The sequence below is a fragment of the Diplotaxodon limnothrissa genome, linkage group LG23 (genome assembly GCF_057381915.1).
Source record: "Diplotaxodon limnothrissa isolate DT_005_m linkage group LG23, D_limnothrissa_male_GT1.1, whole genome shotgun sequence".
Lineage (NCBI taxonomy): Eukaryota > Metazoa > Chordata > Actinopteri > Cichliformes > Cichlidae > Diplotaxodon > Diplotaxodon limnothrissa.
The window spans coordinates 33,606,596-33,631,352 of NC_140617.1; the positions used below are offsets into that span (position 1 = coordinate 33,606,596).

Sequence of the window (24,757 nt, forward strand, 5' to 3'; positions counted from 1 at the left end):
CACCTTTGCCTTGTTGAGCACTGAAGAAATGAAAATAACCTGAAACTACAACATGTGAGAAATTAAGCAGACCTGCCACACAACTTAGGATAGCAAGCGAAAGTAGTTTAGATGAATGTTATTGGGTTGAGCTCAGCTGCTTGTAATAATCTCCTGCTGGCTTCTCTTCTTTTGGCCTTTCTCCCAGTCAGCGCTAGCTAAACATCAACCGTAGTATAAAGTAACATGTGAGGTTAGGAGCTATGAACATGCAGCTTTGTTATCATTAGACTGAGACTGTCAGGACATTCATTTACCCTGGTTATATTTGACTGAATTTCAGTGAATAAGGGGAAATTAGTGAGAGAAGGAGAGGAGGTAGGTGTTTTAGTCCCTGCTCTCTTTTTCTATCTCTGGTCTTTTATGTCAAAGCAGGAAACACCTCTTGAATGTCAGACAGCCTCTCTCATCAACAACCTGCTCTTTATTTATAGGATATTCTCTTTGTCTACCTCACATCAGTGTGTTTGCCTCTGGGATCATAAAGTCACAGCAAGTAAGCAAACAAATGCCACCTCCTTTGCCATGGAAACTTTTGAGTAGAAAACTCTCAGGTTGGGTCCCACAGGACAGACACAATTTCGTTTATGATACATTGTTATCATAACTTAAATACAGTCAAGTGAGACCTCACAGCTACAAGGCAAGCCCTATGAGGAACGTATTTTGCTGACTAATGAGGATAAGCTCAAAGCATCTGACACACAGGAAGTTTATATGGACACGTTTGAGCTCTTTTACAGCATAAAGAAAATTTGATATTCACCAGTAAAGTCAATTTTTTCCTTAATTTTGATGCCAATTGTACCTTAAAACGTAATGCGGTACAAATATTGCTTTATTACTGCTTTATTCTTTTATTAAAGAAGTCCAGACGCTCATTTGACTACGATGACCTGGATGACTGAGAACCTTCACAGACACATTGCTTCTGCATCTGAAAACTGAAGGTGTTAAGGACTCTTCCATATTAGAAAGAGAACTATCTGCAGTATCTTTAATACTACTTTTTCCTCATCAATGACCAAAAAGAAGAAGAAAAATCATAGGTAAACTGGACTCTGTGACATTCTAAACATGTTACGTGAATGCACCGCAGCCACACAGTCAGTGCGCGTGCACGACTGTTTTAACCAATTGGGTGTGACGGGGCGGAGCGATTAAAGACATTTCTATTCTATTTTTTCTTTTTTTATGACCGCTTCTAAGGAGAAGGCCCATGTGTTTTACAGGATATGTAACGCACCTTGAGGTTGCTGACCTCCGCGTAACATATGTCTGCTCCAAAGCCACGGCACATAGCCACGAGGAGCAGTTTTTTAAAAGGGGAAAGAGCTGAAGGGAACCTGCGGTGTGAGCGTGGGCTACGATGGAAAAAGTCAGTGAAGATGCCAAGACGAACCCGGCTGTCACCGCGAACTTTTTGTCCAAGATATTTTTCTGGTAAGTTAATAAAACGTCCTGCGGGCTAACGTTGAAACTTGAAAACACGTATAAAGGATGTGGAGAATTGTATATGTTTCCTAAATGTTGTTTTTAAAGTAAGTGGAGCCATAAAACAGCTTAAACCGAAAGTTGCTGAAAACCAGAAGTCGGGTGCTTGGCTAAAACGCGGTTGACTGGTTTTCGTTACAGAATTTAAACTTTAGGCAAGTCTTTAATGTCAGAAGCATATCCTGTATATATTTATTCAAAGCTTTATCGTTGAGTTATTTTGAATACCGCCGCTTCAAATGGCAATTGTTTACTGGCAATAGGATGTTTGTTTGTGTGGACGATCAAGCTGTTTTTTGCTGTTTTGTACACGACGGTTTCCTTTACCACTCACGTCAAGCTCACGGAGTTTGATTTCTCAATTCCCAGCAACTTATAACCTCGCGAACAGAAGCAGGACCTCCTGAGTAGAACGTAGCCGTTGTTAATACACCTGTGCTCTTTAATTTTTACAGGTAATTGGACGTGTTTACCTTGCACTAGCCCAGTGGCAACGCGCTGTTACTTCTCTTCCAAAGAATCTCCCTTGAGTTACACCAGGGGCGAGTCTAAGTTAAAACCTTTAGGGGGGCTCAGTTTCCAAGGATAATGCCATGCATATAATAAATTGGCTTTAATATTTATGTAAAATGGTGCAACCATTCAGTCCTTTTCACCTTTGGAAACCTAAATTCAATCTGATAAATATTAAAATGTTGCCTTCAAACTCAATCTATTTAGACATTTAAATATAGTACTGTCACAGTGGTAGTGACTGAGGCAAAGGCTCAGTCCTGCTGACCACTATTTTCCAAAGTTAAAGAACAGTTTGTAGAAAAGCAGATTAGAGGAGAAGCATCCACAGCTTTTTTAAGCTAAGTCTCTTAACCATATAAAGTCAGTCCACTGTGCTTTAGACAATTTCTTTTATTTGTTTTTAATGGGTGCTATGAAGACATTTAGGGACGCTTGAGCATCCCTTAAAAGAGTCTAAGCTTGTCAGAGTTGTGGTAATCTTTTTAAAAAAGGAAAAAAAAGTCCAACACAATCTACAGACTGACTGTGTAAATCATTAGTAAACACCTCCTATAGCCATTGGTAAACAGTGGTCCCAATTTTGGGCCCGATAGTTCTGCGGCGTCATGTGAGTGTCTGCTTTTTGGCATCTGCAAAAATGCGTGCAATTAGTTCCAGTTTGGGCCTGGCACGGCTTCAGTGAAAAACACTGTGTGTGCAAAGAGACATTTCTGCGTGCAAAATAAACTACACAGGAGTCAAGAGAGAAAAGGAAATCCATTAAAATGTGACTACAAAACACACAAAGAAATGAAATGGACACGAAGTGAGGTAAACAAGCAACAAAGACCTGCATTTTGGATCCTTGCTTTTATGTAAGTGCTGTTGGTTTTTTTTATTTGTTTGAATCTGTATATCTATTAATCCATCTGTGCCTCCAGCCCATCATGTTATGAAGTCCTGCTTTACCACACATTTCTCACGTCATTTTAAGGTTTTTTTTTTTCATTGCTGCAAGCATATTACATGTTTTTTTTTGCACGGCTCTAACACCATGTAGAGTTGATGATCAGCTAAATTAAACCATAAACTACGGTCTCTCCTCTTTCTTTCGACATCTGCTTCCACTTCCCTCTGACTCTTGGATTTATTTTTCCCTCAGGTGGCTGAATCCTTTGTTCCGGGCGGGGTACAAACGTAGGCTGGAGGAAGATGATATGTACCAAGTGCTTGCAGAGGACCGGTCGGAGAAACTGGGACAGGACCTGCAGAGGTAGAGAAGCTTTACATCTATGTACTAAGACACTATCACATCTGGTGGCTTTGTTAGCTCATTCACATGCGTCTGACTGTGTTGGTGTTGAGTTTGAAGGCTTCTTTCTAACATGGATGAACTGAGGGGCTACACCAAGGTCCGGTATAAGGGATTGAAGCACCAGCCTTTCCAATTAGTAGGTGACCTACTCTACCACCTGAGATACAGCCACACCAGTATACCTAGGAGTTGGGTCATTTACCCATTTCTAAATGTTAAGTGATACCACTCACTACCCTCTCCTTCAAGGTATTTGTTATGGGAAATACTTATAACTGACAAATCACTTTTTGGGCTGGTTTTTTTGTTGTTGTTGTTTTTTTTTTTAACTATATAAATAATATTTTCTCTCTGTACTGTTTGAGAAGCTGTGGCTCAGGGGGTAAAGTAGGTTAGCTGCTATTTTGAAGGTTGATGGTTCAATCCCCTCTGCACCCTGGACAAGATTTGAACCCCAAGTTGTCCCCTCACATCAGAGTGTTGAGTTTACATATGAAAGTTAGACAAAGTGCTCTACGCATAGAATAAAAGCGCTGTTTGAAGGAATGAGGGTTGCAGTAGGAAAATCGTCGAGTGATCAGCAAGAGTAGAAATGGACTTTATACATGTTTGTCACCTGTACTGTCTCCAATAGAGAATCTTGTAAGATATAACATTAAATGACAATTTTTATAACATTTTTTTTTTAAATAGTGGTGGCATGAGGAAATATAGGGCAGCTGTTTTGGATCACACTTTACGGTGAGATGATCCATTCAGTTCTATGTTGCTCTGTGTTTAAGTCACCACATGACAGAAGTTTGGAGGAAATTACACTACACTAAATGTGTTTAACTATGATTTGTTACGGATTCAAATATTGGGGATGGATACAAGAGGAAAAACCAAAATAACAACACTGGTCCAGCCGGGTTGAGTCAAACGATGATTTTAATGATCACACGCGTGGGAGATGGACACCGTACGCAGACAGCATCAGATCTCAAAATGGTGGAGCATTGATCAAACTCTTATAGCCTCTAGTGGCCCCCACCTAATCATAAAAGCCTAAACATTCACATTCTTTCTCTCACACAGCGCCTAAGCTACGACCTTGGCTCCCTGTTTATCTGCTCCTGCTGAGATGGGGCAGAAAACCTCTCCAGTATGTTCTGTTCTCTTCTAATCAGACAAATAAGGCGATGACTTTCTGCGAACAGTATTTCTTATAACTCAGCAGTATAATGCATCATAAAACAATATCATTCATTCACAATAAATCAGCAGTCTAATGTAATGCAAATCAGTTTAAAAAATGCAATAGTTATCACCTTCTTCTAATTCAGGAGAATAATGCAAACTAAAACTACATAATAATTCACAATCTTTAATTAGGGGTCTAACATGGCATAAAATAATATTATAATCCCACACTCCCCCTGTTGAGCTCTTTAGAATAGGTGACTAAGGTGGTGACTAATCCGAGCCCAAACGCCATGACACTTGAACCCAGTTGGTGCCTTGGCAGTCACTGTGTCTGTCTCTGCTGCGAAGGATCCTCGTATCTCCGTGACCTCGTCTGGTGTCTGTTCCTTTCTCTGTAAGAGACAGAAAACCAAAACACCTCTCTCCCTAGCTCTAATAATCTAATGTTGTTATCTACTGATCTTCTGGTGATTCAGAATTGGTTTAGAATATTCAGAATGTCCCAGAGACATACGCCGAACCAAAAGACAGAGTGCCAACTCATTATAAGCACATTTGCAAGGTGTGTCTGAAAATTATTAAAACCACTCATTTTAACAAAAGACATCAAAAACAAATTAGCCATTTTAATTCTAACATTCGCCCCCCGTTTTCACAAAATTCATGTGTTTCCTTCCGCCTACCGTCCCACGGTTTCCTCTCCAGTGTGGTACTCAGCTTCTCATGAACACAGGCATTTTATCTTCTAAACGCTATTCAGTTCATTTTAATGATTAACGCTCAAACATGGAAATAATGATTTATGCTTCTCACTGATTCTCTAAAAAAGTCCGGAAACCTTTCGGGTCACTATTAGCTTAAGCTTTACCATACCTAAGTTATTAAAACACAAATCAGGTCATAAAAATGTTCATATAACCCTTGTTTGATGTTAAAACTCAACTCCCCCCCCCCCCCCTTTTTGACACATTCCCATGTGTCAAATCAACGGAGCTAGAAAATTAAAAGAAAAGGTTAGTGACCTCATATCTTAGAAAGTATCAGACTTTCTCCTATCCAGTGTTGTCGCTCCAGTCTCGTCATCCTGTGCCAGGGAATGAAATCAATTTAATTGACATGATAGATCTGTTCGACTCCTGGCTCCGCCCAGAGCCTGCGTCCACAGAATTGCCAAGAAACAAAACCTGTAATAATATGAATTTCACTTCAATATGAACTTGTTGACTACTTTTGACACAGCAAAGGAACATTCTCTCCTCCTCGAGGACAGGCACTGACTCCCACTTATCTCCTGGAGCCAACTGTCCCTTATGGAGACACAACATTGCAGCTACAAGGTTTTGCAGATTGTTAAGTTGATCTGTGTGTAATGCTCTGAATCAGGTATGTAATATTAAAGGAATGTTGTTTAATCAACTGCCACTACTTAAAACTTAACAAACGATATAACTGAATAAAAGATCACAAAGAAAAACATGATATCAGTGTTATGTAAGCGCATGCGGCCTTCTATGCTCGAAGTCACTCCAGTCCATAGATCAGCCAAACATCGCGTTGACTGTAGCTTTTAACCCTTATTAACTTGAGCACAACTCTATAATGAGCAACAAACTGCAATATAGTGGGGCAAAAAAGTATTTAGTCAGCCACCGATTGTGCAAGTTCCCCCACTTAAAATGATGACAGAGGTCAGTAATTTGCACCAGAGGTACACTTCAACTGTGAGAGACAGAATGTGAAAAAAAAATCCATGAATCCACATGGTAGGATTTGTAAAGAATTTATTCGTAAATTAGGGTGGAAAATAAGTATTTGGTCACCTCAAACAAGGAAAATCTCTGGCTCTCACAGACCTGTAACGTCTTCTGTAAGAAGCTTTTCTGTCCCCCACTCGTTACCTGTATGAATGGCACCTGTTTGAACTCATCATCTGTATAAAAGACACCTGTCCACAGCCTCAAACAGTCAGACTCCAAACTCCGCCATGGCCAAGACCAAAGAGCTCTCGAAGGACACCAGGAAAAGTATTGTAGACCTGCACCAGACTGGGAAGAGTGAATCTACAATAGGCAAGCAGCTTGGTGTGAAAAAATCAACTGTGGGAGCAATCATCAGAAAATGGAAGACATACAAGACCACTGATAATCTCCCTCGATCTGGGGCTCCATGCAAGATCTCATCCCGTGGGGTCAAAATGATCATGAGAACGGTGAGCAAAGATCCCAGAACCACACGGGAGGACCTGGTGAATGACCTGCAGAGAGCTGGGACCAAAGTAACAAAGGTCACCATCAGTAACACACTACAACGGCAGGGAATCAAATCCCGCAGTGCCAGACGTGTTCCGCTGCTGAAGCCAGTGCATGTCCAGGCCCGTCTGAAGTTTGCCAGAGAGCACATGGATGATACAGCAGAGGATTGGGAGAATGTCATGTGGTCAGATGAAACCAAAGTAGAACTTTTTGGTATAAACTCAACTCGTCGTGTTTGGAGGAAGAAGAATACGGAGTTGCATCCCAAGAACACCACACCTACTGTGAAGCATGGGGGTGGAAACATCATGCTATGGGGCTGTTTTTCTGCCAAGGGGACAGGATGACTGATCCCTGTTAAGGACAGAATGAATGGGGCCATGTATCGTGAGATTTTGAGCCAAAACCTCCTTCCATCAGTGAGAACTTTGAAGATGAAACGAGGCTGGGTCTTCCAACATGACAATGATCCAAAACACACCGCCCGGGCAACAAAAGAGTGGCTCCGTAAGAAGCATTTGAAAGTCCTGGAGTGGCCTAGCCAGTCTCCAGACCTCAACCCCATAGAAAATCTGTGGCGGGAGTTGAAAGTCCGTGTTGCTCGGCAACAGCCCCAAAACATCACTGCTCTCGAGAAGATCTGCATGGAGGAATGGGCCAAAATACCAGCTACTGTGTGTGCAAACCTGGTAAAGACCTATAGTAAACGTTTGACCTCTGTTATTGCCAACAAAGGTTATGTTACAAAGTATTGAGTTGTATTTTTGTTATTGACCAAATACTTATTTTCCACCCTAATTTACGAATAAATTCTTTACAAATCCTACCATGTGGATTCATGGATTATTTTTTTTTTCACATTCTGTCTCTCACAGTTGAAGTGTACCTCTGGTGCAAATTACTGACCTCTGTCATCATTTTAAGTGGGGGAACTTGCACAATCGGTGGCTGACTAAATACTTTTTTGCCCCACTGTATGTATAAAGATGATCATGGTTACACCTGCAATGAAAGATCATATGATTATGCTGACACCTGTAAATAGAAGATTAACCTGAGGTTATAACAATCACTGTAATACAAATGTTAATGTAATGTCAATAGCTTCAAGAAATGATTAATGCAATGCTTGTTATATGATTCTGATGCAATAATAATGCTGATGCTGAAATAACAGTAAAACACCCCCTTTTTATCCCACTTCACACATAAATGTTTATAAATGCCTCTTTCAATTTTATTTCCCCCTGTTTTTCCCTCACTGACCACAGCAGGGGAATCTTTGTCTTGAATCAGCCATGAATCCGGCTCACCTGATTCATCACTGAGCCCCACCGTCACTGGCATCTGACAGGGTGGCGCTGCATATTCTTCCTTTAATGTCACTATTTTCCATCCATCCATCCATCCATTCCCTTCCGCTTATCCTTTTCAGGGTCGCGGGGGGCGCTGGAGCCTATCCCAGCTGTCATAGGGCGAGAGGCGGGGACAGGTCGCCAATCTGTCGCAGGGCGAACACATAGACATAGACAACCATTCGCACTCACATTCACTCGCACATTTACACCTAATGGCAATTTGGATTATCCAATTAACCTATCCCCACAAGCTGCATGCCCCCTGATGGGGGAATTGAACTCAGGACCTTCTTGCTGAGCGGCAACAGTGCTAACCACCGTGCCACCATGCTGCCGTCACTATTATCAATTATCAATCTATTACCAATCAATAACAAAAGATAGCTTTTATTTTATGCATGCTTTTAGTCAACCACTCACCCAGAGGATCTCCAATCCCAGAAAAATCCTTCTCCTCATTTAATGAGTCTGTCCTCCTTCCATGCCCTGGTAACTGGTTCATCCAGAGCTGTATCATCTTGAAATATACATACAACAAGCCAAACCACACGTTGGTCACACCAACCCTTTTCCGCCCTGAAGATGTCCAATGCCATCTTAGTCTGGACTGTCAAAGGTGACTTTAACGCTGACTGTTCCGACAATCCATTTTATAACATTTCCTGGTCAGATTAGCCAATCTCTGCACCAGGGTTTTAATAGTTTTGCAATTTTCATTAGTTTGTATTTTTATTTAGTTTTGACTTCAGATTTTCAACTTTATATCAGTTTTAATTAGTTTTTACCAATTGTTTGCTAGTTTAGTCTAGTTTTTATCTTTTTGAAAATCCTTAGTTTCAGTTTAGTTTTGATTAGTTTCAGTTATAGTTTTAGTTGTGTCTGCAATAATTAAGTGTAACAAAATCCCAGTTTCATCATATCAGTCATGCTCTTCTGCTTATCCTCGGGTATTGAGACTATTAACTCTTGCAGCACCACGTGTTCGTAATTTTGGTTCAAGTGAATTGATAAACTTTTTGAAGGCAATTGACTCACACAGTTATGTAGATATCCCAGTCCTGTTGTCTCGGGATGCATCACGCTGCCTTGCATGGGATTAGCTTCTGTTCTCTGGGGATGAGGTTTGAGTGGGGGGAGCTCTTTGAGGAGGGGGAGTGTGCTCCCTTACCTTCTCAAGGTAAGCTAGGTTAGCCTTCTTGTGTGAGCTTTTCAAGTGCACTTTAAGGTTTGTGGGATTTTTTCCCTTTAGAAATAATAATTTGTCTCTTTCCACTACAAGATACTTGCTTTATCCAAAACACAGTCATATTCAAAGTAATCCCAAATTGGACTCTGGCGCTTTCTCCCGACTTTTCCTGACATGATTCTGCGCGTGGACGGAGCAGCAACACAGACGACTCGACTAACGTACTGCCACCTGCTGGCATAATGAGACACAGCAAGACAAAAATCTGGAAACTAAACTTCACTTCTCAACCGGGCTTAATGGGCGTCTCGTCACAGCTCTGTCAGCTGAAGCTGTCTGGAAATCTCCCCCGTGTAGTGAAACGGGCCTTGGATTTGACGCTCTCCGTCTCTGCTGCATGAGATCGTTTTCCTGCAGCAGTGTTGACATTTTCAGGTTGTTGTTGTGGATCCAGCTGCTGTAGCATTTGGTCAGGGTCACATCAAAGATGGTAGAGGAGTGAGCAAAGATGGTAGAGGGGAGAGCAGGAGTCCAGGTCAGCCTCGGCTTTCCGGGCCGACAAAGCAGCCTGTAATCAAGCATAAAGAGAAAAAACAAAACAAAAACAAAACAAAAACAGACGAACAGGAAAATGATGTTGTGTTGGCTGTGTTATTCAGAGAGGGGAGAAACAACGGGGCCACACAATAAATTGTGTGTCAAAGATTTAGATGTTGGATTGGTGTTTGCTATGGGTGAGGTTGGACCAGCCTTAATCAGTGTCTGAAACATCAGCCTTGTTGGAATCAAAGTTGAAATAGTTGTTTCTTGTATTTGCTTTGTGATACTTAGAATTAATGTCTAATAGAAAAATTATTTAACCCTTATGTAGTACTGTAGTGCTGATTGTCCACAAAGATGAAGCAGGCACAAAACTGCTAGACACACTCTTTATTATCAAGTAGGTGTGTACATGATAGTGGGGAAAACGCGGCTCTGGAGCTGCACAGAGTATAAAGGAGGTGAGATTTTGTTTATTCAGCATCAATGCTGGTGTTGATTCTGTTCATGCTGTGGGGTTCCTTTTGCAAAAGTTTGTTCAGTAAATCTCAAGACAGTTTGACAGTCTCAGTGTTCAGTTTATTTTTCCACCACATGTTAGTCCAAGTTTACACGGCACAATGGTTAGCACTGTTGTCTCACAGCAAGAGTGTCCTGTGTTTGAATCCACAGGCCAGTTGCACCCTTTCTGTATAGTTTGCAGGCTCTCCCCTGTGGCTTCCTCTCACTGTTATGTGACGGCTGTGTGCAGGCAGGAGAAGGACCCAAAGTGCAGACTCTGGAGACAGAAAGTAACTCAAAACAGCTTTAATGCTGAACTCAAAAGGGTAACAAACACTAAGAATACAAAATACACCTACGCAGACAAAACACACAGCAAGATAAAGGTAGATCACAACAATGACAAACTGAAACACAGGGCTTAAATACATAGAGGGAGCAATCAGGGAATGGACAACAGGAGGGAAACACGGCTGGGGCAAATCAGAACTGACAAGACAAGGAAGCGTAAACTGAACACACTGAGATAAGACGGAGACCTTCAAAGTAAAACAGGAAACACATAACACAGACTGAACAAAGACACAGACTCACATGCAGGCACTGCAACAGAGGGAACAGAGACGTGGGACCAGGGCAGACACAGACACTGACTGGACACGGGGATATAGTGGACAGGGGAGACAGCAACTAAGGATTACACAGAGACAAACCATAAGACATGACTCTAACAAAAACCCAAAGACTAGAAATTATAAACAATATAATAAACTCAAAAACCCTGGGTCAACGACCCAGGCATCCTAACACTCACAGTTGTTACTGGTTACTGTGTTTGTGAATGTGAGCGTGAACAGTCGTGTCTCTAAGCCCTGCAACAGACTGTCAACCTGTTCACTCTGACTTTTAGCCATAGTGCCGAATTTGATGGATGGATGTAAAACCAAACTCTTTTTTTTTTTTTTCCCCCCCTCGTGGCATTTTCACGAGCACTATCATTTTAAGCCATCTATATACTATTTAGTTGTGACTTTCACATTGTGTTGCTGCCATGTTTTAACAAAACAAGATTTAACGTGTTTAGGTTACTTCTGTATATGCTGAAAGCCAACAATCCAGAAAGAAATTTCCATGTAAAGCAGTTTTGTGTATTTTCTGCTTCATCTTTGTGGTTTTTATTTTGTGACCTCTGGGAAATCGTAAATAATGGTGATTCAGAATTCAACCCTGTCAAGTGAAATATTTCCTACATGATCAGGAGCCCTTGTGATGTTTAACAGTGAAGGACTAAAAGTACAGTAGATGAGTAATACTATAAATTAGACCTTTCTTATTTATCTTATGAAGCTAGAAAAGCTGTGCCTTGTGATTATCAGTCAGTAAAACTGAGCTTCACCAACTATAAATTCCAAGTGAACTGATTGTAGAAAGGCTGTGATGGTGTCTTTCAAGTGAAATTTCTTGTAATGTAGGATCTGTATTTCTTGTACTGTCCTCTGAGCAGGTTGTTCAGTAATATTATTGCAGTTTGCTATCTGCTGTCTAATTTCAAGTGGGACTTGAAACAATCAATATCTGAGTAGGAAATCCTGTGTTTAGGACATCAAAGACTGTTAGTCCAGAGTCAAGATTTGCTGCTTTCTGTCTGCAGTCTTGAAATGTGCAGAGACAAAATAAAGACTATAAACTTCCCTGAGAAAGGGAAAGAGAGCTGTGAGTTTTTATTCAGGGATGTAGATATAATTTGTATAATTTCAACAGTTTTCTTTATTTTTGCTGATCTATGGATGAACAGTCTGGTTTCATCCGGCTCGATATAAGTGCTGTTGGATCACAACAGACTTGGCGAGTGGACAAAAGACTGAACTTTCCAACTAACAATCAAAAGCCTTGTGGTGCACTCTAACATCCACCTTTATGACTGCAACGGCATGGCTCGCTGATGTATTAAGTGCTTAAAGACTTCTTTAATCAAGTGTTTTAATAAATGGAGCCTATAAAAGCTGAAATTGTGTCTTGTTTAAGGGTGTCATTGTTGATAAGTTGGAACCGCATATTCCCATAAGCTGTAGTAAGGAATGCTGCAAAGCAACCATAAAAAGCCTTAAGAGGAACGTTAAACACCTATAGGTTTGTTCTTGTAAAGACTTTGGAATTTAAATGATCCAAACAATTGTTGGACCTTTGGCTTTGGTGTAAACATTAGATATTGTTCAGGTCCATTTTCCTTGTTTTACCCTTTTTGCACCTGTTCAGTGTTTAAGGTGAATTAACCTCTTGATTGGATTTTATGATGACATGATACTGGTCATTCACACTTCTGGCTCTGCTGGCAACCAACACGTAGTAGCTGTGTCCAAACCTCGTTTTGACTGGATAAAAACTGCCAGAGTAAAACTGTTTTCACGTAAATATTATTTGTGCTAGTCACACCAAAACAATATGAAAGTTTGTAGGTTAAAGAAAAACTAATGTCTGAGACTGATGTTTGAATTTTAACAGGAGGCGATGTAAGGTAAAGCCTATAAAACATCCACAGCAAACTCGTAGAAATGGCTTAATTATTAACCTGTTTTGTATCTTACCACAGCAGTACAGTCAAGTGACAGGGAGACCTCATTATGTCATCTTTAATTGCTCCAGGATTTATAAGACAAAAGTGGAAAACAACATGAATATGATGTTTCCATGACAGAATCTGGGATCATGAGGTCCAGAGGGCTACCAAAGAGCTGCGGAAGCCTCGACTCACCGGTGTCATTGTTAAGTGTTACTGGAAAGCATATGCAGTCCTGGGGATCTTTACACTAATTGAGGTCAGTGGTGTGTTCATTACAATTAAAAATGAAAAGAACTAAACTTAAAGCAGTGGAGATGTTGATCAGAATCATTAATCAATGCTGTGTTTACTGTGTATTGACAGTCACTGTTCTTCATCTGTTCTTCATTTCAGGAGATCATTAAAGTCGTCCAGCCAATCTTATTGGGGAAGATTATTGAATACTTTGAGAGTTATGACCCAAATAACACAAGAGCTTTTCATGAGACCTTGGGCTATGCAGCTGGATTGTCTCTCTGCACCATTGGCCTGGCATTGATGCATCACCTCTACTTTTACTATGTGCAGAGGATAGGCATGAAAATCAGAGTGGCCATGTGTCACATGATTTATAAGAAGGTGAGCAGGAGTCCATGACCTTGATAAAGGAAAAACCCTTTCTTTTCTAGTTGTTACTGAACTCTATTTAGATTGCATGCGAGGACTGCTAAAGGCCGTACCTGCATTCTTGTGCTTGTATCACCTTGCCAAGTTCTGTCATGTAATACTTTAAGAACTCTGTGGATAGATGTGTGTTTGAGGTGGAGGAATGTTGCTTCACGGATAATCTTTGTTTAAGGCTCTGCATCTGAGCAGTTCAGCCATGGGGAAGACCACCACAGGCCAGATCGTCAACCTGCTCTCCAATGATGTCAACAAGTTTGATGAAGTATGTGAAATTTACATTTTTTAGCAAATAAAAAGCAAAGACTTGAGACTAGTTGCTAAGTAATAATATTTGCTTTAACCCTTGGATGCAACAATATTTTAACTATAGCTAAACCTCATTTCCAGTGGCACCTTCTAGCACTTAAGCTTCATTTAACTACAGAGACATGTAAGCAGAATGCAACTTTACTGCTATGCAACTACTAATTTTAAAGATGCAGTTGTATTGAATTTATTTTGGATTTTCTTTAATCCACTCAGGGTTAAATGCATGCATAAAGACTCAAACATACACACCCACTAATTCATCTTTTTTATGTGTGTCACATCAGACTGTTCTGATTCTACTCACTCAGACAAACTCTGGCAAATCTCTCCTAGCGTGAGGTTCAGGCTTAATTACACTCTTGGTACCAAATCCAGTTTCCCTCATTGGAATGTTGAGTTTCCTTTTAATCAGTGTGGGCAGAGACTGCTGTGAAAATGCCAGCTTCTTGGGGGTATTTTGTTCCTTGGTAGCTGGATGTTAATTACACCATGTCATGCTTTCACTGATCTTCATAAAGTCTTTTGAAAGTAGCCATTCCTAAATGGCGGAATTCCCATGCTTCCTTAAAAGATGTATTGCTGTTAAAGTAATATTGCAACTTATTCCAGATATTTTGCTCTGAATAGGTGACGATCTTTCTGCACTTCCTGTGGGTGGGACCGCTCCAGGCAGCTGCAGTCGTTGGGCTGCTGTGGAACGAGATCGGTCCTTCATGCTTGGGAGGCATAGGGGTCCTCTTGATTCTGATGCCTGTCCAAAGCATGTTCGGAAGACTTTTCTCCAAATTCAGGTAAACCCACAAATGCTCATTCAGTCTTAGATCCCTGAAACTGAGCTGAACTCTGATTTAGCATAACAGAAATGTGTATCTTTGTGGAACTGTAGCAAGGAACTATTGTTTTAGTCTAAAACTCCTATGATTGGTCTGATTTTATTTCAGTATTTTTGGCTAAATTCCCCCCAAAAGAAAAAGGTCTTTTACAGACTTGGTGACGAAAAACATTTTAAGGAATAATTCTGATGGAACTGATGAACATTGATGTTGCATGTTAGATGTTTGGATAGGTTTGTTCAATCGTGAGTTTTCTATTTTGTTTACAGAAGTAAGACTGCTACTCTGACGGACAGCAGAATCCGCACAATGAATGAAGTGGTGTCTGGAATGAGGATCATTAAGATGTACGCTTGGGAGAAGCCCTTCGCTGCTCTGGTCTCTGAGGTCAGAAGGTAAAAAAATGATGATGATTATTATTATTAATTCTGAGTCTCAAGAAATGCAAACTTAACTTTGCTCTTTTTTCCAGAACATTATGCAATTAATTTTAAAATGTGCAGATCTGGTTTTGGAGCACATCCTGACCTTCATCAACTGTGATAGTTGATGAAGGGTGTTACTCAAAGCTCTGACTTTGAAAATGAACCAAGAAGAAAATGCTTATCTTACCAAACCACTGGCTTAATTAGACACATGTGTCTGGGGCGGGAGTAAGAATGTAAATAAAGGAAAAAGAGGCAGTTTTCTGAGAGAATGTTGTAGTGTACGGTAACAGGGGAGAAACCAGTCCAGCTTTTTCCAGTTTGGATACAATACTGATAGCTGGTACTGGTGCTGATTATTGCTGCTTTATTGCTAATCTGCATTCCTCAGTAAGAGAAGGAGCGTGAACATCATTCTTTTACTCTGGATGGCATTACCTTGGCCTCCAGTAACACTGTGAGGAACCTTGGAGTCACTTTTGACCAGGATATGTCCTTCAACTCGCATATTAAACAAATATGTAGGACTACTTTCTTTCATTTGTGCAACATTTAAAAAATGTTGCACAAATCTCTTATTTTCTTTTCTAAATGTACCTGTATATTGTTCACATGTTGAAACAAATTATCAATCAATCAATCAAACATCTCTAAAATTAGACGCATCCTGTCTTAGAGTGACGCTGAAAAACTAGTTCATTACTTCTAGGCTGGACAACAGTTTGGAGTCTGGGTGTTTATTATCTATGACAACACTGCATATAGATGCATTTTTCTGTTTTATCGCTAACATTTGAATGTTAGAAAGTAATGTATGTTTTTTTTTTGTGAAGGGCTAAGGAATAAGTAACATTGGTCACATTTCATTGTTGGTGTTCTGTGTCTAGAAAGGAGATCTCCAAGATCATGAAGAGCTCCTACCTGCGAGGTCTCAACATGGCTTCATTTTTCTGCGCCAGCAAGCTCATTCTCTTTGTCACATTCGCCATCTATGTCCTCCTGGGAAATACCATCTCAGCCAGCCGTGTATTCGTGACGGTGTCTCTCTACAGTGCGGTGCGACTTACGGTGACGCTCTTCTTCCCTAGTGCTATTGAAAAGCTGTTTGAGAGCCGTGTCAGCGTCCGCAGGATTCAGGTACACTGCATTGGTGCTATTTTCCGACTTCACTGAAAGACTTCACTAAAAATCAGTCGAGTCAGCAGACCTTGTAACTAGGGCTGGGCGATATATCGAGTTTTTTAAAAAATATCGATATATTTTCATACGAGATATAAGATGTGACAATATCGTTTATATCGATATAGTCATGTTATGTTATAATTATACTTGTGGAGCCGCAGGTTTGCCTCTCTTTCGTCCACTTTTGTCTCTACGCAACGTTACTCGGCCTCGCCTCTCCTTCACTGAACACAACTCCCCCTCCCCCATAGCTTCACCTGCAGGCAATGACAAGATGAAAGCGGAAAATCTCCGTTAGCGAGTTACCGCGGATCGCCCCGTGTGTGGGGCTGGACGGTGTCAACGTGTTAGCGAGCTAACCGCGCTAACGAGCTAATCTGTCAAATGTTTTCATATGACTTTGCTAAGCTACGGAGCTGCACCGCTTGATGGATTGTCGGAGGATTACGGCTACCGAGGAGGAGCCTCGCGGAGTGATACGTACCGTGTGTGTATAAGGACCACAAATGGCACCTGTTCAGAGACGTGGTGCAGCTGTGAAATCTGTCTTTGTTATTATGCTCAGCGTCTATTAGTTTACATTTTGACTGCACAATTGTGAGCTTTTTGTTATGCACAAAAACAACATTGTTTTCTTTTATTTATGGACCATGATTATTTAATAAATGCTGATAATTTATTTTTGAGTAATTTCTTCATGTACATCTACGCTGTATGTAAATAAAAGTGCCTGTGTGACATCTGGGACACAGTGTGACTAGAACTCTCTTTTTGTTCTTAACTTAAAACTTAAAACTTTAAAAAAAATATCGAGATATATATATCGCCATCCAGCTAAAAAATATCGAGATATGAATTTTGGGTCATATCGCCCAGCCCTACTTGTAACAGTAAGGTCTGTTGACTTGTTGGAGACGTGCCCAGTACAGTTTCAGTGCAGGTTTAGAATCAGAATACTTTATTGATCCCTAGGGGAAATTATTTTTTGTTACAGTGCTCCATTATAAACAAACATTAACAAAGACAGACAATACACTAACTAAGAATAGCACAATATATACAGGCATATATATACATAAAAGTCACTTATTAATAAATAGCTGAAAAAGAGCATGTGCAAGAAGGGTGTAGCTGTTGCAGTAAACAGTGTGTTAAGTGGATGAGGTGTACAGGGAGATGGCCACAGGCAGGAATGATTTCCTGTGTCATTCAGTGGTGCTTTTTGGTAATCTCAGTCTCTCACTGAACGTGCTTGTGTGTTTAAAGTCATTGTCTCTCGCCATGCAGCTTTTGAACAGTTAAAGCCAGCAGAATGTAGCAGTGCTTCTGAAAGTCTGGTTCTGCTTTCAATGAACAGACTCATAAAAGCAGATAAAGGCTTTAGTATTTGCTCATTACATCACTCCTTTAATGTTCAGTCCGGGACTGCTGTTCTCACACAGCATCATCTCAATGGTTCATCTGTGTAAAACAAAGTTCTTCCTCATTTGAAATTTTCTGCCCCTAAACTCGAGTTCAGATTTAAATGGAATTTTCATTGGCATCACTGTCAGTTGTATAATATTACAAATAATTTACCAGATCACTGTAGTAAAAGGCTACTCTTTAAACATGTGGCACCTTGGTGCTGTTGTGTAACACTGCATTGGGAAATGATCATGGGAGCGATTTGACTGTCATGGCTGTGTTAGATCTCATCACTATTGCACTTCTCTCTTTCTGTGGTAAAGGAGTTCTTGACACTGGATGAGATCAGGAAAAACACAGTTGCTCTGCCGCAGGATGAGAAGGATGCTGCTGTGGAGATTCAGGATCTGACTTGCTACTGGGACAAGGTTGGATACATGTCACTTGCTGCTCTAACCAATCAGAAGACCTCAATTTAACTGAGTGCACACTTGCCCTTTGGCTACACTTTGTTTTGTTCATAGTAACTCTAAACAGCAGACTTTTAAAATGTTTTTTCTGATGTAAGATTTTTATTCTCTTTGCAGAGTTTGGATGCTGTATCTCTCCAGAGCATCTCACTCACACTCAGCTCGAATCAGCTGTTGGCTGTAATTGGACCGGTGGGAGCTGGAAAGGTAAGACATCTACTCGTGTTGCTGTGTAATCTATTTTCTTTGTCTTACTCATGCCATACGTGCTGTTATATAAAGCACTTTGAGTACTCAAAGTAGAAAAACACTATATAAAAACCAGTCCATTTACCGCATCTGTGCTTTACCTTCTACCATCACTATCAGTCATCCCTGCTGAGCTCCATCCTGGGCGAACTTCCAGCTGAAAAAGGGGTGCTGAGAGTCAAAGGACAGTTGACCTACGCAGCCCAGCAGCCATGGGTCTTCCCTGGAACAATTCGCAGCAACATCCTTTTTGGAAAAGAGCTGAACCCCCAGAAGTACGAGAGAGTCATCAGAGCCTGTGCTCTAAAGAGGGTGAGAGATTTGCATTTGCAGTTCACAAAGTACTCAATCATTGTTATGTGCATGATTGAGCCTTTAGAAACAGAGAAAAGGGTGATGAATAACTCCAAAGTTGCACTAGATCTTGTTTTGTTGTTTTGTTTTTTTTCAGTGAAATCAGGTCCCGAAGCAACTACACTTTCCTCTGTTTGAGGAGTCTAATACTAATTCAATGTGAAAACACATTTGATGACTTTACTTTGTCAAAAGCAGCGTTGGTATGCATCACCTGTGCCAGCGTGTGTCACGCCCTTACTCTTGCACCGACTCTGTTCCTGTGTGGTGCTGCTAGTACGTTCCCTCTTCATTGTCAGGAGCAGAGATGGGCAGTAACATGTTACTGTAATCAGATTACCTTTTTCAAGTAACGAGTAATGTAACGGATTACTATTGCAAAACCGGTAATTAGATTACCGTTGTTTAAATATTAAACAAATTTCTTCCAGTCAGAGAATGTTGCATATAATTAAATTTTTGCTTGATGCATAAAGTTAAAAGATTAAAACTAATAAAACAAGTTTAAAAAAGATACTTTTCCATTTGATTACATTTTGTATGATGGATTATGCAGAAAAAGTAGAATTGGGCTGAAAGATCTATCGCTTTATCAGGTTTTTTCAGGTTTTTTTCAGGTTGAAAATCGTGTTTTTAAAAATTAACTAAGTACCTAAGTAATTAATTACTTTTGAAAATAAGTAATCGGTAAAGTAACGGGATTACCTTTTTGGGGAAGTAATCAGTAATTAGTTACTGATTACTTTTTTCAAGTAACTTGACCAACACTGGTCAGGGGTATGAAAATACTTTGGTGTCATGTTTGTTGGAAAGGGAGGATTTGTGTTTCAGGATTAGTGAAACTTCACCCAGTCTGTTGATCACGAAGGTCTCAATAAATGAGATGGGACCTGTGTTTGTTTGACTCTGTGATACTGCAGAATAATGAGACAGGAAAAGTTTTCTAAGCTTTATTAGACAGATGACTTCCTGTGTCAGCAGCAGCGTTTTTCTTAATGTTCCTTAAAAGAAACCAGCTGCTGTCACCTTTATGTGAGTCTTAACAGGCTGCTTTTGGCTGTATAACAATATGGTTTCAGGGTTTACTGGGGTTGAAAAGCAAGATTTAGCTGCAGGTTGATCACATAAATTCACTCGATCTGCTGTGTTATAACAACTTCCTTGGCAGAGGTAATATTTTTGGTAGTGTTTACGGACAGAGTGACGCACATGCTAACACATAGTTCAAAGTTTTGAGTGAATACTGAGTGGGGTCATCTTTTTCATGTGCAGGCTATATCCTCACAGTTAAACTGGGCTTGATTGGAGTCAGTTTGGCAATAGCACTCTGATGGCAGAATGTTGTCGTCTCTCTGCAGTCAGTCAGAAAATTTGCCTACTGTTAAGTGAGCTGGGACTTCTTGTTCCTAGTAATCCTAGAGTATTTTCCTTCCATCCAGGATCTTCTCATTATCCAGATAAAATATGGTGTCAGTGTATCACCAAACCCAAGGTCACCAATCTGCTGAGAAAGATGGCAACATAGATTTTTGGATGAGTGAGTGTGTAGACTGTAGACAGTCTAGAAACAAGCTGACTTGGTTCTGTTCATAAAGCTACTGAAAATAATGAGCCATAGATGGCAGCACTACTTTTTCTTACTATATGCTAATTGTAAGTGAATGGTACCGAGTGACTCGACTGCAGAGGTCTGAGTGCAGAGAGGATTGAGAGTCCAACTTTCGTCCTGTTGTATTCGTCTCAGCATTTCTCATCTTTGTTTTTATGATCACTTATTGCTTACTTTTATGTAGTTTTACAACAAGATTTGCATGTCTGCACTTTTGCAAATGACTGATATAACGGCTGCACTGCAGTGAGCCCTTGTTAATCTGCCTGCAGCAGAGGTTTCACATGCTGTGCTCAGTAGATGAGTTACTTGTGAGTCATGGTACTGTGCGCAATAAACAAAGTAAAACAAAAACAAATTCTGCTCTGACAAGAGCATCTTATCTAATCTGTGACTTGTAAAGGGCTAGAAATGATTTGATAGTCTCATGAATAGCTTTGTCATCAAGATGCTCAGTCACTCAATGTTCTGACTTAGTCATTGTGAAAGGTTAGGTATTTTACATTAGCGGGGTTACTGTTTAAACTGTTTGCTTTGTTTTCTTCTCATTTATACACACACTTGTACATTTGTATAAAACAAACGGGGCTAGTGTCGCTGTGTCATTCATCTTTGCACAAAGGTTGGGTGGCATTTTTATCATGGAGTCAGCATATTATTGAATATCAAAAGGAATATTAATAATAATATTAAGGGTTTTTTTGTTTTTCAAATTGCAGTTGTGCCTTTGTGCTGGTAATTGTTGTACTCTGCAGCAACAACAAAGCCATAATAAGACAGGGCTGTCTTATTATGAAACTCCAGGCCTCAAGGGCCGGTGTCCTGCAGGTTTTAGATATCACCCTGGGTCTACACACCTGAATCGAACAACTAGTTCATTACCAGGCCTCTGGATAACTTCAAGACATGTTGAGGAGGTAATTTAGTCATTGAAATTAGCTGTGTTGGATCAAGTAAACATCTAAAACCTGCAGGACACCGGCCCTCGAGGCCTGGAGTTGGACACCCCTGCAATAATACATGCTCTTCTTCCCATGGTACTGTATAGTGCAGTAATAAAACTCTGCTGCCCATACATCCAGGATCTGGAGCTACTCCCAGATGGAGACCAGACACTGATTGGGGACAGAGGAGCTACACTCAGCGGAGGACAGAAAGCGCGTGTCAACCTGGCCAGGTAGTTTGACAGAGAACCAGACTGCTTTATTGTGTTCACCCAGATATTCATGACTGCTGTTAGGTTGCACATTAGTTTTTGTTTTGCTAGTAGCAGTAAATGATACACATGAAATGTCAGCATAGATTTCCCTTTAGGCAGAAAAACTTTAAAGGAACAGGAATGGACAGGTTTTAAAGGAAGGTGCAGCAGACTGTTTCCTGGCAACACCTAAGATGGTATTGACACAGTAAATGCATGCACGAATGGATCGCGTTCTTTTAGTCGACTTGAATTAAAGCACTCCGTGAGCCAAAAGTAATGATAATCAAAAAACAACAGAAGACCTTCTCACTTTTAGATGACGGTAAAAAGACATCTCATTGTTGCTATGAAGCCTGATGCTGCAGCTACTGTAAAAAAGGGATTCATGCTTTTGATTTCAGGGCTGTGTATCAGGATGCAGACATCTATATTCTGGATGACCCACTCAGTGCTGTGGATGCAGAGGTGGGGCGGCACCTCTTTGAACAGTGAGTGACTCAGTTAAAATCATTTCAGCATTTATGACTCAATCTGTCTGCAAAGAATGTGTGGTTGTTTTTGATGCACACATTTACAATAATGTGCAAAAGTCTTGCACAAGACTGGACAAGACTGGATATTTAGCTTCCATGGAGCCAGACTAAAGAGTAGTTCTGCAGGCTTTCTGGACGTTTTCTAAGTTTTCTTTGAGTGTTCTTTTGTGTCTACACATGATTATTTGGCAAAGAACAAAAAAACTTCAGGCAACCCTTGCTTTAAGAAGTGGCTTGGAATGGCTATATTGTTTGATCAAAATTCTGCAAAACAGGTTTCTGTCCTTGCTATTCATCCTTCTGTTAGCAGTCACATCACAGGTCAGGGGTGGGGTTAAGCCCCTTACTGGAAGAATACATCAAAGCTGGAAATCGTTCAGTGTCTCCTCCCCAGCAGGAGAAAGTTTCTATTCTTGTGCATGATGTAACACATGCACTTGTGTTTTTGGCTTTTGGCAGAAGTTTTAACCTGAGCGATGGATGTTTAGCAGTGCACCATTGTTTAATGTTGTTTTTATAGCTTTAGCACTGGACACAGTGCTTTGAAACAAAAATACATCAGAAGTGAAAACTGACAAAAGCTTTGCATGTGTTGGGCTAAGCCAGGAAGGGGTGCGGGACTACCAGTGTCAGGCAGACAATTGAACTTGACCCCAAACTTCCTGTTACACTCTTCCTCTTAGATAACATACAAACTTTTTAACTGTACTAAGGAAGGAGAAAATCCTTTGACAGTGTTTGACGTTTTTATGTGAAACTGAAACAAACTGGAATGAGAGGAAATGTTTTTCTTGTATCAGATGCATCTGTGGCTTGCTGAAGAACAAGCTTCGCATCCTGGTCACCCATCAGCTTCAGTACCTGAAGGCAGCTGACCAGATTGTTGTCCTGAAAGAGGTTAGTGCAGATGAAATCATCCCTGTGTACCAAACTTGTATCTGAGCACTGTGTTTACCTTCAGCTATTACATTTCAGCGCAAAAGACATGCTGTGGAATAGAGCCAGAGATTAGTAACAAGTGTGATTCGGTGCAAAGAGGTCTATTAACACATAGTGAGTGAGAAAGGTGACTAAAGAGAAATACTTAATGCATCATGGGAATCCTTAAGCAACCTATGTCTATTGCAGCATAACTAAGGGAGGATTCAGCGTCACCTGGTCCAGCCCTAACTATATGTTTTAGCAAAAAGGAAAGTTTTAAGCCTAATCTTAAAAGTAGAGATAGTGTCTGTCTCCCGAATCCAAACTGGAAGCTGGTTCCACAGAAGAGGGGCCTGAAAACTGAAGGCTCTGCCTCCCATTCTACTTTTAAATACTCTAGGAACAACAAGTAGGCCTGCAGTGTGACAGTGAAGTGCTCTAATGGGGTGATACTACAAGGTCATTAAGATAAGATGGGGCCTTGTATGTGAGGAGCAGTATTTTGAATTCAATTCTGGATAAAAGATTATTTCAGATTAATAAAAGGATTCATCTGAAATAATCACTATACTGCAAACACTGTGGATCAGCCTTGAATAGTCTTATAGAAGATTGCTCTGAACTTTTGTTTCTGAGTGTTCTCTGGCACCACCTTCAGGTCAGTTATCAGCTTTGCACACAAGATATTAGATCAGGGGTGTCAAACTCATTTTAGTTCAGGGGCCACATGGAGAAAAGTCTATTCTCAAGTGGGCCGTACTGGTAAAATCATTGTGTGTATATATAACTTAAAAACAACAACTTCAGATTGTTTTCTTTGTTTTAATACGATCAACATAAAAATAAAGCTAGAGCCTGTGGACCGTATGTTCAAAATAGTACAGGCACAACATAGCTATTAATCATAAAACATCTCAAGTTATTTGAAAATTCTGAGGACAAAGAACACACAAACACACAGTGCCTCAGTGATTCACAGAACTGATTCACAGATCACAGAACTATATCAGGGTGTCACTTCGCAGGCAGCAACGTAGATAAAAATAATGAAATCCTGTTCCCCAAACAAGTACAAGAACCACAGAATAGGTTAAATATATAAATCAAATATAATCAATTAGAAACAGTCTCACATCAACATAAAAATATATAAACATAAAGCTGGAGCCTGAGGACAGTGTGTCCAAAAGCACAATATAGCTATTAATTACAAAACACCTCAAGTTATTTGAAAATTCTGAGGACAAAGAACACAGTGATTCACAGAAGTAAATCACAGATCACAGAAATACATCAGGGTGTCTCATGCAGCACTTTCAGTGGGGTTACATAGTTTATTTGACTTCTGATACCTGGCATCTTTTTGCTTTCACCAACTCATCAATATCAGGCTTCACATCCTGAGTGGCAGCTAACTTTAGGATGTGATTCAAGTGCCTGTGCGTGAGCCTTGAGCGCAGTTTTGTTTTATTTACGCTCATTACAGAGAAAACTTGCTCACAAAGATACGTGGTTCCGAACATGCACAACAGTTTTGCAGCGAGGGCTGTCAAGTTGGGGTAACCTGGCAAGAGATTCTGATAGAATGTGTTCAAGCCAACTGCGGCAAATTTGCCCTTCAAATCCGAGTCACACTGCAAGTCTATTATTTCAAGTTGGATCCTGACGGGCAG

The 24,757-nt window shown here is 40.4% G+C and overlaps 1 protein-coding gene across 1 annotated transcript in view; it reads left to right on the forward strand.

Moving 5' to 3' along the window:
- The first annotated feature begins 1,251 nt into the window (after positions 1–1,251).
- Positions 1,252–24,757, forward strand: part of abcc4 (ATP binding cassette subfamily C member 4 (PEL blood group)) — a 46,463-nt gene continuing 22,957 nt past the window's right edge. The window contains exons 1-14 of the mRNA XM_085347071.1: positions 1,252–1,482; positions 3,191–3,301; positions 13,061–13,181; positions 13,319–13,543; positions 13,764–13,853; positions 14,528–14,691; positions 15,003–15,128; positions 16,046–16,295; positions 18,071–18,175; positions 18,335–18,424; positions 18,587–18,778; positions 21,512–21,606; positions 22,032–22,118; positions 22,964–23,060. Of these exons, the coding sequence (XP_085203197.1) occupies positions 1,409–1,482; positions 3,191–3,301; positions 13,061–13,181; positions 13,319–13,543; positions 13,764–13,853; positions 14,528–14,691; positions 15,003–15,128; positions 16,046–16,295; positions 18,071–18,175; positions 18,335–18,424; positions 18,587–18,778; positions 21,512–21,606; positions 22,032–22,118; positions 22,964–23,060 (1,827 nt within the window). The 5' untranslated portion in view covers positions 1,252–1,408. The remainder of the gene's footprint in view (positions 1,483–3,190; positions 3,302–13,060; positions 13,182–13,318; positions 13,544–13,763; positions 13,854–14,527; positions 14,692–15,002; positions 15,129–16,045; positions 16,296–18,070; positions 18,176–18,334; positions 18,425–18,586; positions 18,779–21,511; positions 21,607–22,031; positions 22,119–22,963; positions 23,061–24,757) is intronic.